General features: G+C 43.9%; 1 protein-coding gene across 1 annotated transcript in view; it reads right to left on the bottom strand.

The window, feature by feature from the left end:
- Window positions 1–1914: 1914 nt before the first annotated feature.
- LOC138303672 (epidermal differentiation-specific protein-like) overlaps window positions 1915–14532 on the bottom strand; it is a 30570-nt gene continuing 17952 nt past the window's right edge. The window contains exon 3 of the mRNA XM_069242983.1: window positions 1915–3925. Coding sequence (XP_069099084.1) covers window positions 2875–3882 — 1008 coding nt within the window. The 5' untranslated portion in view covers window positions 3883–3925 and the 3' untranslated portion in view covers window positions 1915–2874. The remainder of the gene's footprint in view (window positions 3926–14532) is intronic.

The raw sequence follows: 14532 nt of genomic DNA, 5'->3' as shown, positions 1-14532 counted from the left end.
ACTTACCTGCTAGCAGACTGGAACCGGAGCACCCCTGTTCCCATTGAAGCCTATGTGTTTTGGGCTCCTTTTGACCTCTGCACCTGACCGGCCCTGAGCTGCTGGTGTGGTAACTTTGGGGTTGCCTTGAACCCCCAACAGTGGGCTACCTTGGACCCAACTTTGAACCCTGTAAGTGTTTTACTTACCTGTGAACTTAACATTTACTTAACTCCCCCAGGAACTGTTGATTTTTGCAGTGTCCACTTTTAAAATAGCTTATTGCCTTTTTTGTCACAACTATACATGCTATTGTGATTATTCAAAGTTCCTTGAATACCTGAGTGCAATACCTTTCATTTGAAGCATTACTTGTAAATCTTGAACCTGTGGTTCTTAAAATAAACTAAGAAAATATATTTTTCTATATAAAAACCTATTGGCCTTGAATCAGTCTTTGAGTGTGTGTTCCTCATTTATTGCCTGTGTGTGTACAACAAATGCTTAATACTACCCTCTGATAAGCCACACTACCACAAAATAGAGAACTAGAATTATCTATTTTTGCCACTATCTTACCTCTAAGGGGAACCCTTGGACTCTGTGCACACTATTTCTTACTTTGAAATAGTACATACAGAGCCAACTTCCTACAGCTATGTTCCACCTGTGTGCTATTTGACCTTTGGCAATCACAGTTGGTTCAAGTAGAACAATGAGGTCCTGACCTACGAATATTTACTTCCGGGGGACGGCTATACTTATAGGACTTAAGACAGTTGTGAAGCTATAAAGTCAAATAACAAGTGTATTTTCTGGCACCTGACAGCCATAAGAATGCCTTTCAGGGCTTCAAGCTGTCTTAACACAGTCTATTTTAAGGATGTGGGGAAATCTAAGCTACACAGGGCCAACTTTCCATGTTTAGCAGCAGCTTAAGCAAGTAACCTTTATTTTGTAAATCAAGCATTTTGTTCTTGTTTGCCTAAATTCTCTCCTACTCGGAGGATTAAGATCCTGATATACTAAAGAATTCCGTTTCCTCTGGCTAAAAACAATCTTATGACTGTTTTAAGTATTAAAACACTGTTACGAGGCTGTCTAGAACAGGACGTATAGCCTGAACAAAAATCATTGTAGAGCAGATGCATTTTTCATTGCATAAACAATCGAGGGATGGTCTGCAATAAGGGAAGAGTTTGGTTAATCAAACCCAGGATTTGCAGCTGTTGTCATAGACTCTTGATCTAGGAGATGTCTTTACAAAATCTAAACCATAATCTGCTCAGAGTTCTACGATTTTTTGTGTTTTCTGTCTGGGTTTTATTTTATTCTTTTCTGTGTTTATGTTTCTGGGTATATGTTAGTCTGTGTGTGTACGATGGTATTTTGAGTGTTTGTGTGGATTTGAATAGTAGTATGCAGCCTTGTGTATAACTGTTTATATATTTGTATATCTCTTTGTGTCACAGAGAGTTTAGCATATGTGTGTATGTTTCTGGGCACAAGTGTCAGTGTGTATGTGTTTGTGGACTGGGAATGTAAATAGCTGTGCATTTCTTTGTGTATTGTTGTGGGCTTTCTTTATTGTGTTTGCAAGTATATGCATGTGAATGAGTATGCATGTGCAGGCACACGAGGACCTTTGGAAGCTGGTTGCTAGTGCATCTTTGTATGGACTGTTGTGGACGGTGGGTGAATAATAAGGTGTAAGGAGTGCATACAATTACAACAGAGTGCCTGGGAGCGCTATTCTTGGAGACAGACATCTTTCCTTTTCTTAGACTGTCACTGTCTCTTGGAAGCTTCCATCACTGAGAGCTGACAAGGAACAGTGCTCCTCAAACTATCCTTTCTAACACTTCTCAATATTATGATGTGGGTAGTGAAGGCTTCCAGTAAAAGGGGAAAGAAGAGACACACGCACACTAGAAGTGTTTATTAATTGAAGTTTATTTAGCCATAAAGCATTACAAGAATAATCGTGCAGGAAACCAAACCCTGAACTTTGCTTAGCGTAGTAAAGCAAAATCAAAAGACTAATCGTTACTTATTACATGAGTTATCTTTGTTACCTTCCCCTTAGTATTAGAAATCAGTGATTTGTGTTATTTGACTATGTTTATAGTGCCACGTAATGTATCAGTTTCAGCTGCAGTATAATGGAAGTACATATTAGAAAAGAAAAACAGGCAAGGAACTTCAAACTCAGTGCTGGTGGCAGTAGGCCGCACATAGAAATATCTTAATTAATGGGTACTGCAGCACAGTAATGATGCAACTGAAGTCTGCACCTTCACTTCACTCGTTGGGACCTTGTGCACAAAAGTGTCTTTCGGGATTATCCAGCCACCCTTGTTTAGTGCATGTATTCACCAATACAATCACAAACATTTGAGATAAGTGAATGTGTTTGTGTTTAATCTCTGGCCATGTGGTGCCCTCAAACCATACATTGACCGCTCGGGGGAATTAGCCACTGCTTCAAGGTACAAACCATTTTCAGACATCTGCACTGCCCCATCAGTTATGAAAGACTGGCACACTGCGGTGGATCAATCCGTGCCATAAAAGTGGCGTGAGCCCTACAAATGTCAACAGGTGAAGCAGTTATAGCCGGCATTGGCATTGGTTGCGATTCTGGGGTGGTTTTCTCATTGGACGTTACACTACAGGACGAACACCTTTGATGACTTGAAATAAGAAATGGGTCACAGGACAACTATCTCCTGCCGGAAGTTGATTTTTGAAGCAATGTCTGTGGAAATGACAGCTATAAATGAAAGGATCTCTCTTATGCATCTCAGTTTAAAGGAAAACACAATTACCCAAAGAATAGCGAACCAATGTTGAGGTGTGTTCGCTAGGAAGAAGACAGTGTGGCTCCCACTAAGATCAAGCTATGGGAACGCCCTTAACATCAATGTAGGTTTCTGAGCCAGACTGACATCGGTATGTTCCAGTTTCAATCTTAGTTTTACCTCCACGGACAATTGTCAGCTCCACCGGCACTGAGATAGAGACCTGCTTGCACATGAAACTGACAGTCATGTCTGTGTGTGGCGGGGCCCTCACTGGCATTTGCAACTCTACCAGTTTTCTCGTGGTTAAGGACTCATTCTCACCTTTCGTCACTGTGAAGGTATTGGACACCTCTCCCTCAATTGTGAACACGTCACCCAAGGTAAATGAGGTCCCCACCCTGACTGAACTCTCATTGCTGAATTCAAAGCTGTGGGAGACAACTTTTTCAAATTCTTTGGCAGATATAGCAGTGAACTCCTGCTCAATGCCTGAGTTGTTGGTGTAAAAATACTGATCTATCTGAATGTTATTTTCACTCTCTACCTTTTTCTTGTCCCACAGAATTTTGGCTGTCACAGAGGCTTTACCAGGGCGCAGAGGATACGCATAGGAGATGTGATCGTTGAAACCAATATCGTTATAATTCGCCAAATATTCACCAGCCCTGGCTACAATGCACCTTCCAGTTTTGTTTATATGCTCATACAGAGCCCATGCTCCTCTCTGGACTCTGTGCGAGGATGCATTATCCTGCATGCTCCCAAATGATAGGTTGGCCTCTTCTGTCAGCACTAAGGCATAACCCCCTGCATGAAAATGCTCATAGAGTGTGATCTGTGGATTGTCCAGATCTTCAGTGATCACCCTAGCAGAAGATGCATGATTAATCAAGCTTAGCTCTGGGTGTTCTCCCTCCTCCAGAGGTAGGCACTGTCCCCCATAGTATAAATGCTCATACAGGACCCAGGGCTGCCCGACGATCTTCACAGAGGCGATGCAGTCATTGAAGTTTTCCTTTATCAGATCTGGAACATCTGCAGTAAAGGTCTTTTGGAGTCCTTGGAAGTTGGCAAGTTCATAGCAAGTTATTGTGTTCATTATCGTCAGTTACAGAGTTTCCAACGTGTTCCCTTTTTTGACTCTGTAAAGTAAAATAAAAGCCACTCATTAGAGAAACATCAAGTAGTGTTTTGCGCAAATTTACATAATTGATTCTTCTCGCTAAGAACAGCTTTTGTCACCAAAAAGGATACATTCTGTGCCTCTGTTTGGAATAAGAGCTTTGTTTACCAATAATTTGGAGGCACCACAGATAAAGTTTGCTACTGCATATGTTTAGGGTGTAATAGGTATGTAGATAGCCCATACGTATTGGTGTGAGGTAATCAATGGATGAACCAGAAACCTTGTCCTGTTCCACTTTAACAGTGGAAATGTTGACACTTACTCATAACAGAACACAGTATGGGTCAATTGCATTTTTTTCTCAGTAAGTGTAATTCTGCAAGTTGCATAGAAGAAAATCATGTTAAATAACAATACAAATTATCATGGTTTCTTCTTTCCCACTTAACACAGAAGTAATTGTGAAGTAACTATGGAGAACAAACGTAGGGAATTGTTTAATATTCAAGAAAATTGTGTGAGCTGGAAAGAGAGCAAATATTCCATTTTGATAGCAGGGTAAATTAGGACCTAATTATGAGTTTGGCGGATGAGATAGCCCATTCAGCCAAACTCAGGACAGGGCGGCTTCCGCCATAGTGGTGACCAACCCACTGGACCTATTAGGTGTTTCCTGCTAGGCTGATTGGCTGAAACCTCAGTTTCCATCTGTCAGCCTAACAGGAAACAGACGGCAGCACTGTCACCGGCTCGTAATCGAATCAGCGGCAATTTTGCCACCGCAGAGTGCACCAGCACTTCTCAATGCTCACTGTCTGCACATCAGACAGTGAACATTGCGATGGTGCTGGGCAGGGGGACCCCTGCACTGCCCAAGCAAAGTGCACGGGTAGTGCAGGTGCCCCCTGTGGCCCCCTGCACATGTTCTCCGCCAGCCTTTTTATGGTGGTAAAACTGCCATGAAAAGGCTGGCAAAGAAAGAGGTCCTACGCAGCAGGGCAGCAGCCAACCTGGCTGACTGCGATCTCTGCCACCGCCAACTCTTCGGGATCATGGATCCGGGTGGTGATGGCGGTACCCTGGCAGTCTAACTGGTAGGGTCTTGATGTGGCGGTCGAACCCTCATGGCAGTGGTGGTCCTGACTGCCACAGCAAGGCTAGTGGCCTTAAGACTGCCAGGCTAGTAATGAGGCCCTTCGTCTTGTGTTGGCAAAGAAGAATATTTGCAGAAGTGTAAGGAAGATATTCAGCAGACCCAAGGCGCATGCAGAGTAGAATGTACCCAAATAAATGACAAAACCTGATTCAGATATTTTAGCTAAATGTTATCTGCTCTTCAGTCTAAGAAAAACTGTGTTTTCAAAACTGGAAGGAATCCAGACCTCACTGGTATACCAATTCCTGTAAGATGGGTAGGATCAGAAGTCACTCATACTATATCTATGTGATTCAGGTTCCTGTCAGGTGAACAATTGATTATAATATAGTGTTCCTAAGCAAAGTACTTGACAATGTAGTGCATAAAGTTTCACCCTAAGTGGTTATCTTAAACAGAGAGAGAGAATAGCATTTCCATTGCCAGGCCATTATAGAACTTGAGTCTGAGGATCACCTTGAGAAGCACATAAGCTTGAAACAATAACTCGCACACTCCAATACTATTACCATATTTTCATAATAGCATGCCTTGTGGGCTGATCCTGCTTACTGTTATCTATGCTATTCCTGATTTTGAGAAGCTTTTATTTCCACTTTGTGGCCTATACATTACGACTGGGTGAATCACACAGGTGCTAATTCATTAGTTTGGCTAAGCTGAGCCTTTCAATGGCTTGCACCAAAATTGCACCTGCACCTTAGGCCCAGATTTATGGAGATTTGAGCAGAGCAGTGCTGCAAATCATCTTTCTGTGCTGCCCTGCTTCAAAGTGAAATGGCAGGAATGCGCTATATCTATGGTATACAACGCATTCCTTTCCTTTCTGGATGTGCTGGCACCACAGGGCCAATGCAGACACCCTTGCACCATGGTGCTAGGGTGCCTACATTGCATGCAGGATTGTTTTTGTGCAAGGAGGGGCATCTTCCTGCACAAAAGCAAACCTGGGAGGCCTTTTCCTCTTTCTATGTGTGGTGCACAATGCAGCACACGTAGAAAGTATAAAAAATGAGAAGAAATAAAGATATTTTTTCTTGTTGCACTTCCTCTGGTGAGGAGTAAGGTCTTGACTCATCCCCATGTTTACATGGCTTTGTAAATCTGGGGATGCGTCAAAATCCATGGGTGTTTTGTGGGAACACCCACTGCAATGTCCATGGAATGCCTCCCTAGCACAGAGTAAGGCAATGTGCCATTTTGTGCTGCCTTGCCTTATGCCATAACTACAAGGCCTTTCAAAGCTTTCAAAGTGGCTTTGCATTGCCTCATAGATGTGATTGAAAGATTTGTGCCTCCACTGCTCCACTAAAAGTGATGCAATGGCAGGGCAAGGGGCTCAGAAATGTGCCCCTTTGTAGCAAGTGGTTTAGGGGAACTATGCCTTTTAGTGTTTTGTGTCTAAGTCTCCTGTTCCATAGACTATTGTTATCTCTTAGTTTTCGAATATTGTTGCTTCTAGGGTGTTGCACCTACAACATTACTGGCTTACCCCATCAGCTTTTAGTAACTGGTGGTTTTGGGAGCCTAGACATTCTCCATTCACTTTTCTCCGATGGGTATTCTCAACCTGCATTGTCACTCTGCAATAAAACATCTCTAATTTTCAAAATGTTGCTGCATGGGTTCTCACTTTTCAACAAGGTCATTTCCATGTAACTGTGCTTCTTCTTCCATTGTTCTCTATTCCAGGTCTTCTCATCTCATGCTGTGCACTCGCCCTCTTCAGCCACAGCTTAACTTTCCTTCTCCCCAACCTTCTTCCCTTACAAATAACCCTCTTCCCTCACTCTGTCTCCCTGGCTCTCTCCACACTTCTCATGCACTCCACTCTTCTCAACTGCCCAGCCTTTCTCTTCCCATGACCAGCTCAGGATCATTTGCCTAATGCACTTCCTGTAGTTAGCCTTCTCTCGCAAAACGTGTCCTCCCACACTCTCATAGCACCTTACCAAATGTTTCATCTACGTTTTTGAATCTCCTAAGGACATTCCTGCACCTTGCCTCCCTCCTTCCTCAATGCTGCACCAGTCATGAAACCACTACCCAAAAGAAGACGTTTGTTCTCCACTTCACACCTCTTCTCTACATCTGACACATCTACGAATCTCACATTTATCTTTTTTCCACGTTCTTCTTGCTCCCATTTCCTCTTAAACCCCAAGTATTTCCCCTGTAACATTTCACCATTTTTGCTAATCTAACCTACCCACTAACATCTTTTGTTCTTCCCACTTTCTCTTCAGCACTTGAAACAAATGCTTAGCGGATTATACTTTTCAGCCTTTCAGGAGCCTGTCCTTTCAGTCTATACAATCCTCCTGTGAAATTGACCTTCTCTGAAGCCAAGTAGCTAAGTTATGGTCATCTTTAAAAACTCCACTTCCAACTAGAGTATTCATCCACAGAATACAAAGCTTTTACTCATCAACTGTTCACCTTCTCTACCTGTGCGTTTTGATTTCTGTTGAGTTACACACAGCCCTTGAACAATCCAGCCTTCCTGGGACATTTAGAGCCATCTTTAAAGCTGGGAGGCCAGAATGTCTGGTTTGACAAACCATATTGGCCCCACATCAGATGATGCTTATGAATCTACCTTGGATGTCAGCCATCTGATCTTTCATGTTTTAACCATATGCTTGACAAAATCCCTGGACCACTGGGGCACATCACCATCATAGCAAATCAGCCCATCACCTGGAGTGACAACCACATCCTTTACATTAACCACAAGCTTCATTCTTTGCTATCGTCTCATACGAACAGTGAGTGGCAGAACCTCACCTATCTTTAGCCATAGCCGATGAACTGGAGGAAATTTGGTCAGTCACCTGAAGAATATTCTCCTCTCACCTGTCCTGCCTTCCCTGTAAGAGCCATCAGCAAGAAACACATCTGGCAGGATCTCCAGTGATCTCAAGTACTACTACATTTAACTGGCCAGTTTCTGACCAATTTCCAGTGGATCTTTCTTAGTAAGGTCACCACAATCTCTGTTGTCCCGTTTGAACCTGTCTCCATCTAGGATGACTACTGTAAACACAATGGAGAGCTTCTGCTGGGCTTCTCTTCAATATTTGGCATGGTGTACCACTCGCCCTGCTTCCTGCAGTGTCTGTCCTCCACATTCATGATACCATCTAAGAAAGCATTCCTTCATATCGCACCAAAAGGTACTTCATCATATCATGGGCAATCACAGATCTCCAATCATGTGAGCTCCTCACTCTTGCATGTGGCCAAAAGTAACGTATTCATGGCTCTGCATTTTTCTTCATTAACCTACATACTTCCAACTAAAAGTTGCCAAGAATAAGGATCATCCATAACAACCTTGAATTAAGGTTGATGACTGATAGCAAAAAGATCACCCTATCATGTATGTATGGTATGTATCCTATGTATCTATCTGTCTTACAATTCCTTATTGTACTATGTGCATATGCAGAGCAAGGTGATCGGATGTCATGAAGAAGCACATCTACCAAACTTCACATACACTAAATACTTCCCACATGCAAATTGCATAAGCCACAACATTACAATCAAGGACAACAATTAGTAACTGAACAACCCAGAAGACGTTAACTATTTGCAGAACACCTCTATCTCTCTCATGCATGAGTTCTTTACTGTGTGCCTAAGTGCAGCCACAAGTTCACTGAAACATGATTGAAGCACCCTTCTGAACTACACACAAGAAACCCAAATCTTTGCTGAAGGTCACTCTATGTACTTAAACTCTATCAAGCATGCCACCCAAACAGAGCAGATGAATCATGGGAAGCCAGTAGCACATCAGATATTTGAAGGGGTATAAGAGGCTGTAGAAATGCTAAAGTACAATACAATCCCATAAAACATTATGATGTAGACATGGTTTCAATTTGTGTATGATACCTACATCCTGTTGGCAGTATATCTGGGTTTGGCATTAACTTGTACCGCAGCACACCATCATTCCTTGTCTCTTGCAGTTCAGAAAAATAAGCAATTTTTTTGCAATATGAATACATTCATTGCCTGATATTGGTTCTAAAAACATATTTATTTATTGTATTACTTCATATTATTTCTAAAGCACTTGACCTAGAGGTTATATTCATGCTGTTGGAAATTTGTTGAGGTATAAGGATCAGAATGAAAATGGGTGAGTCTAATCCTGGGAAATAGCTATCTACGTCTTTTGTGTTTTCTTGGTGAGAATGTGAAAAGAATTGGTGCATGTAGAAATTGTTTGGCCCAATGAGCACAGAGTGAGTGCCAAAACAGAAAGTGACCTTCGTCTTAGATTTCCTATCAAATTTGACTTTGGACAACAGTACTTGAGATCCAATCTAAGAGACAAAATTGGCCTGTACAGGACAAACCCTCTGCAAATGAAAATGGGGCCTTTGCATCTATGGTCTTTTAGAGAAGGAAAAGAACCTTGGTTTGAACCCGCATTGCCACTGGAAGGTATATGTCACTGCTTAAAGAGGGGTGTGGGATGCTCCAACTTGCTAGTAGCCACCAAAAGGTGAACACAATTGCATTAGATTGTGCAAGCATTCCATTAAGTACTCAGAGATGTCAATGTCCCAAATGTAGCCTGGAACCAACAACAGCCTAAAATTCTGATGTGAGGTCTATTCTCTATGCAGTCCTGCTGAGGGGCTAGGCAGGACCAAATATCATCTTTGGAGATCACACATGGTAGGAGCAGACCCATCCTTGAAGATGGCTCAACCCCTTTAGGGATGCTTGTGCAGGCTGGTCTGGCACCAGGCTAGTTCTGAGGCACTAAAGTGCAGATTCCCCAGTGCTGTCCTGGTAGGAGTCAGTCCTTAAGAGGACTGAGGCACAGAGGATGGAAAGCAGTCGCTATACTCATATTCCTCTGTAGAGGAGGAGCTGCAGGCCCAACTGGGCCCCCAACTCTTGTCGAGGGTTGGAGCACTGTGGGTAATCCATCACTGACCTGGAGGAATAACTTGCCCACAACATTAGCACACCGCCATGTCAGAATGCTCTATGACTTCCATACAGGGACTCTAGGACAAGCCCATCATACAGGTGAATCCATGGAGGGCTCTGGCAGAAGGATGGCCACACATTCTTGCATGTTTGTGCATTGCCCAGGTACTTTAACTTAGGGGTCAGCAATTAGTCTGTGCAGTTTAATATTTATATGGCTCTACTTTCACTTCTAATGAGATCCTTTGGACTGAGCTTCTATGCCTATGAAGATGGCAACTGGTTAAATGTATGAATACTTGAGGTAGCAGAGCATCAATCACACATTACAGACTTTCTGGCGCATGTTCCCGCTTGGATGGATGTCAATGTTCTCTTTCCTAATTGCAGGAAAAAGACAAAACTTGCTTGTATTTGGAAACATCACTTCAGCAGGATCTGATGTTTGATGGCCTTCTAATCTAAGCCGTCCTTCCATGCCAGTCCCTAAGCCATCAGTTGGGAATGATGTTTGATACCAACTGAGTTTTAAGGATCATATCAATTAGCTGGTTTCTAACTAATTCCTGCTGCTTGAGGTGTTAAGAAAGGTTCTGTCATTGCTACCTTCGTTTAGGAAAACTGGTGTTAAGTCTTGTATTTTGCAACTTCTCGCTACATGCCACTCACAATGCCACTTTACTCCACTCAATAACTTCAGGTAATTCGGAATTTAACTGCAATACTTATGCTAGTCTTAAGTAAAACTATAGGGCCTGATTTAGATCTTGACGGATTTGATCCCTCTGTCACTTTTTCATCGGTTATTCTGTCTACCGATTAGGCGGTCCACCCACTTAATTTAAATGCTGGTGGGTCTATGGACAATAGTCCGTCTATATCCCGCCCTCTCTGCCAGTTGTTTTCACCGACATCAATGGTATCAGGCAAAAGGGGCTGTTGGAAGGAGTACAGCCAATATTTCCACCAGACCAATCGCAATGTGCCTTCCGGTCAAAGTAACTGTGGTGGATAAACCTTCACACCTCAGTTGGCAGTTTTGAAGGTATATAAGGTAGAAACGTACCTTTTTTTCCCTTTGCACTTCCGTTTCCAATATGGACCCGATCCTCCAAGTCCTTCCTTTGCTGATGCTATTTGACCACAAAGCAAACCAACCCCATTGTCGCCACAATAAAAGGTAAGCGTTTTATTTAAATTGTTGTCTTTCAGATTGTTTGTTTACATTTGCTCTGGATCCGTACATTTCTAAACATCACCTACAAACATTTTTTTGCCACTCTGAATTGCAAATGTGTGTAATGTTTTTATTTAAGATATTTTAAAAAACACACCTGTGTTAATACTTTTTGGGAGGTAGTGTCCATTAACATGATGATTGCTTGCACCAAATTTGTAATGTCTATTACATTTGAATTGTTTTCTAATGTTTGGACTTTACAAATAGGTAATTTCATAAATATTTTGTATTTACTGTTATAAATGTAAGCAAGAATATGCATCTCAGATTCTCATTAATAACATTTTATAAAAACAATCGATTGTACATGAATATTAAATGTAGAACAAAGGCGGTCATTATGAACATGGCGGTATGGACCGCCACACCGGTGGTGGCGGTCATTACCGCCAACAGCATGGCTGTCCAGGCTGCCATATTCTGAACACAGTAGTGAATCGACCACTGGGTCGACTGTAGGCACATTCGACCTGGCAGTGGAGGCCGGACCGGAGGTGGGATTATGATCCCATTTCCACCACGGATTTCCAGGTGGGATACCCTGACAGGTAATCCCTGGCATAAAGCCTACAGGTGTCAGGAATACTCATTCTTGTCACCTGTAAGTGACATGCCAGGCACCCCTTACCACTACACCCTCCCCACCCTCCAACCCCCTAGATCCGACCCAACCCCAATGCCCGAACCCCAAAAATGGACCCCCCAACCCTCCACCCCTAAAACCCCTTGTAGACCCCAGCTCGACCCTCACCATCCCCCACCCTCACCCCTATATACAGGTCCCCCCCAAATCCCAATCCCCCACATCCTCATGCACCCATTCACCTACATGCACACAGGCATACATACACTCACGCACACCCGCATGCATTCACACACTCACACACACACACCCTTCCCCCACTTCCTTCTAGGACAGCACTTACCTCTTCCGGCGTGCTGCTCTGTGAGGGAACGGGCTCTCTGGATGCTGCTCCACCACCATCACCACCTCTCCATACACCGCCACGCCTATTAATGCATCATCATAGGTGTGGCGGTGTCTGGACTGACATGGCGGTGAAGGTGGAGCAGCATCCACCTCCGCCACCGACTGCCAGTCTTCTGTTGACCGCCGGCACAGTTGGCTGTGGGGCATCCCGCCAAAATCAAAATGACCCCCAAAGTTTGTGAAAGTCAAATTCTATTACTCACAAATGAGGTAATGCTAGAGGTGTGAGGGAAGCTCTGCTCCACTAATGGAGCTAAAGGAGTTTTTGGAACTCCTCGCTCTTCTTGGAGCACAGAGTTATCCAAAATACTCCACTAACCCTGCCAGCGGAGCGGAGCTCAACTGATGAGCCCAGTATGGGCTGCACAGTGCAGACACTCTGTGCATGCACCCAGCAGCCCATAACTGTGCTGCAGCATGCACCGGAGCACAGGAGGCATCCAGACGAGTCGTCGCCGTCGGACAACGAGGAGAGGAGGACCGCCGCGAAGACCCAGGTAAGTACTCTTCTCTTTGTTTTTGTCATTGTTTGTGCACACTGGTGCACAAACAAGGACTGAAATGGCAGCTTTCGCTCCCTATGGCCCTGGCCTGAACTCAGGCCAGGGCAGTAGGCAGGGAAAGCTGCTGTTACAGGCCTCTTGTGCACCGGCCTTTCGCGTGTGAACTGCACACAGGGCATGCAGATGCACAACAAGCCTGGCAGCTTTCACTGCCTATGGCCCTGGCCTGAACTCAGGCCAGGGTTGTAGCCAGCAAAAGAAAGCTGCAGTTTCAGGCCTCTTGTGCACCGGCCTGTCCCTTGTGCACTGCACACGGGACCGGCCAGTGCACAAGAGATCTGAAACTGCAGCTTTCACTGCCTACGGCCCACCAGAATGCACCCGGTCACGGAAGCACTAAGCAGGGTCAGGCCTGGCTGAGATTAGCGCTTCTGAGATCGGGCGCATTCAGGTCTCCACCAGTCGCGAAACTCTGCCTCCGTGGAATTCCATTGAGTTTTTTTTCAACTCCACGGAATTCCACGGAGTCGGACTCCGTCAACTCTGCCCCGGCCTAGGTAATTCTCTCATATACTTTAATTTGGCAATATAACTAAAAATAACAGTAAATATTGCTTGGAGTATACAATATATTCTGGCACAGTTGCCCACAAAGTGCCTCCTACAGAGAGTCCAAGGGTAACCTACTCAGAAAGGGGCATCTATTTGGCACATTACAGACACCTCAAGGCATTTTCTTGGGAGGGGTGGGATTAGGTGTGGTAGGGGTCGAAGCAAAGTAAGATAAGAATTTAAAAGGAGGAGTAAAGGCAGGAGGGGTGGGAGAGGACTGGGTGGTAGAGGTACGAAGAATTGGAGTGGGTGATGTGGTTGTGTCTGTATGTTTGGCAGTTGCATGTGGGTCTGGTGTTTGTTGTGTATGTTTTGATGTGTGTTGTTTTGCTGGTGTGCGATATTCAGGTGGGTGTGAGCCTTTGGTTCTTGTTGGTATGGTTTTGTGTGTAGGTGTGCTTTTGTGTGAGTGTGTTGGTTTAGATGAGTTAGTTGTTGTGGTGGTTTGTGTGGTTGTGGCGTTTGTGGGTGCTGTGCCTGTGGTGCTTGTGGGTGTAGTGTCAATAGAGCTGTTTGTGTGTTTGTTTGTGTTACTTTGTATGTTTTTGGCACGAAAATGTTGTGTTGTGATGGAATGGCAAAGGATCAAGGTCTGAAGTGGAGGGAATATTACGGTGTGGTATCCTAGTGAAAACATTTAGCTATCAGTTGTGTGATGCTAGCATTCATCCAAAAGTCACAGGCATAGTACAATGTTGTTTGCATCTTGCAACTGAATCTCGCTGTCAGGAATACGCTGCTAGAACAATGCCAGCACAACTGAGAAATCTAAATGTGCTGGTGGTGACAGAGTAATGTTAGCCAGCAGAGGAGTCCACCGCATTGTCGGTGGTGTGCTGCACGCGTGATGGAAAACACTCTGTCAACGCGGAGGGAGGATCAGCCAGCAGACTTCTAAATACGGAAGTTGGGAATCCGTCAGTTCGAAGGAGTACTTGTAAATGCTGCCAAAATCTAAATAAGGCCCATATTTCTTTTTATCATCCAGCCTTATACTTGCTGCCTTACAAGAAACATGTTTTTGTCAAAGCTTTGTGTATGGTACATCATCTCTGCTATAATGCTGGGCCAGGATTTAATAACAATTTTACTACTCCTTATTATTCTGCAGGGAATCTTAGGTCTTCTAACTGTTTACTTACCATGCCACAATTCCAGAAGG

Source organism: Pleurodeles waltl, chromosome 7 (assembly GCF_031143425.1).
Source record: "Pleurodeles waltl isolate 20211129_DDA chromosome 7, aPleWal1.hap1.20221129, whole genome shotgun sequence".
NCBI lineage: Eukaryota > Metazoa > Chordata > Amphibia > Caudata > Salamandridae > Pleurodeles > Pleurodeles waltl.
This window is presented reverse-complemented; position numbering and strand designations above follow the sequence as displayed.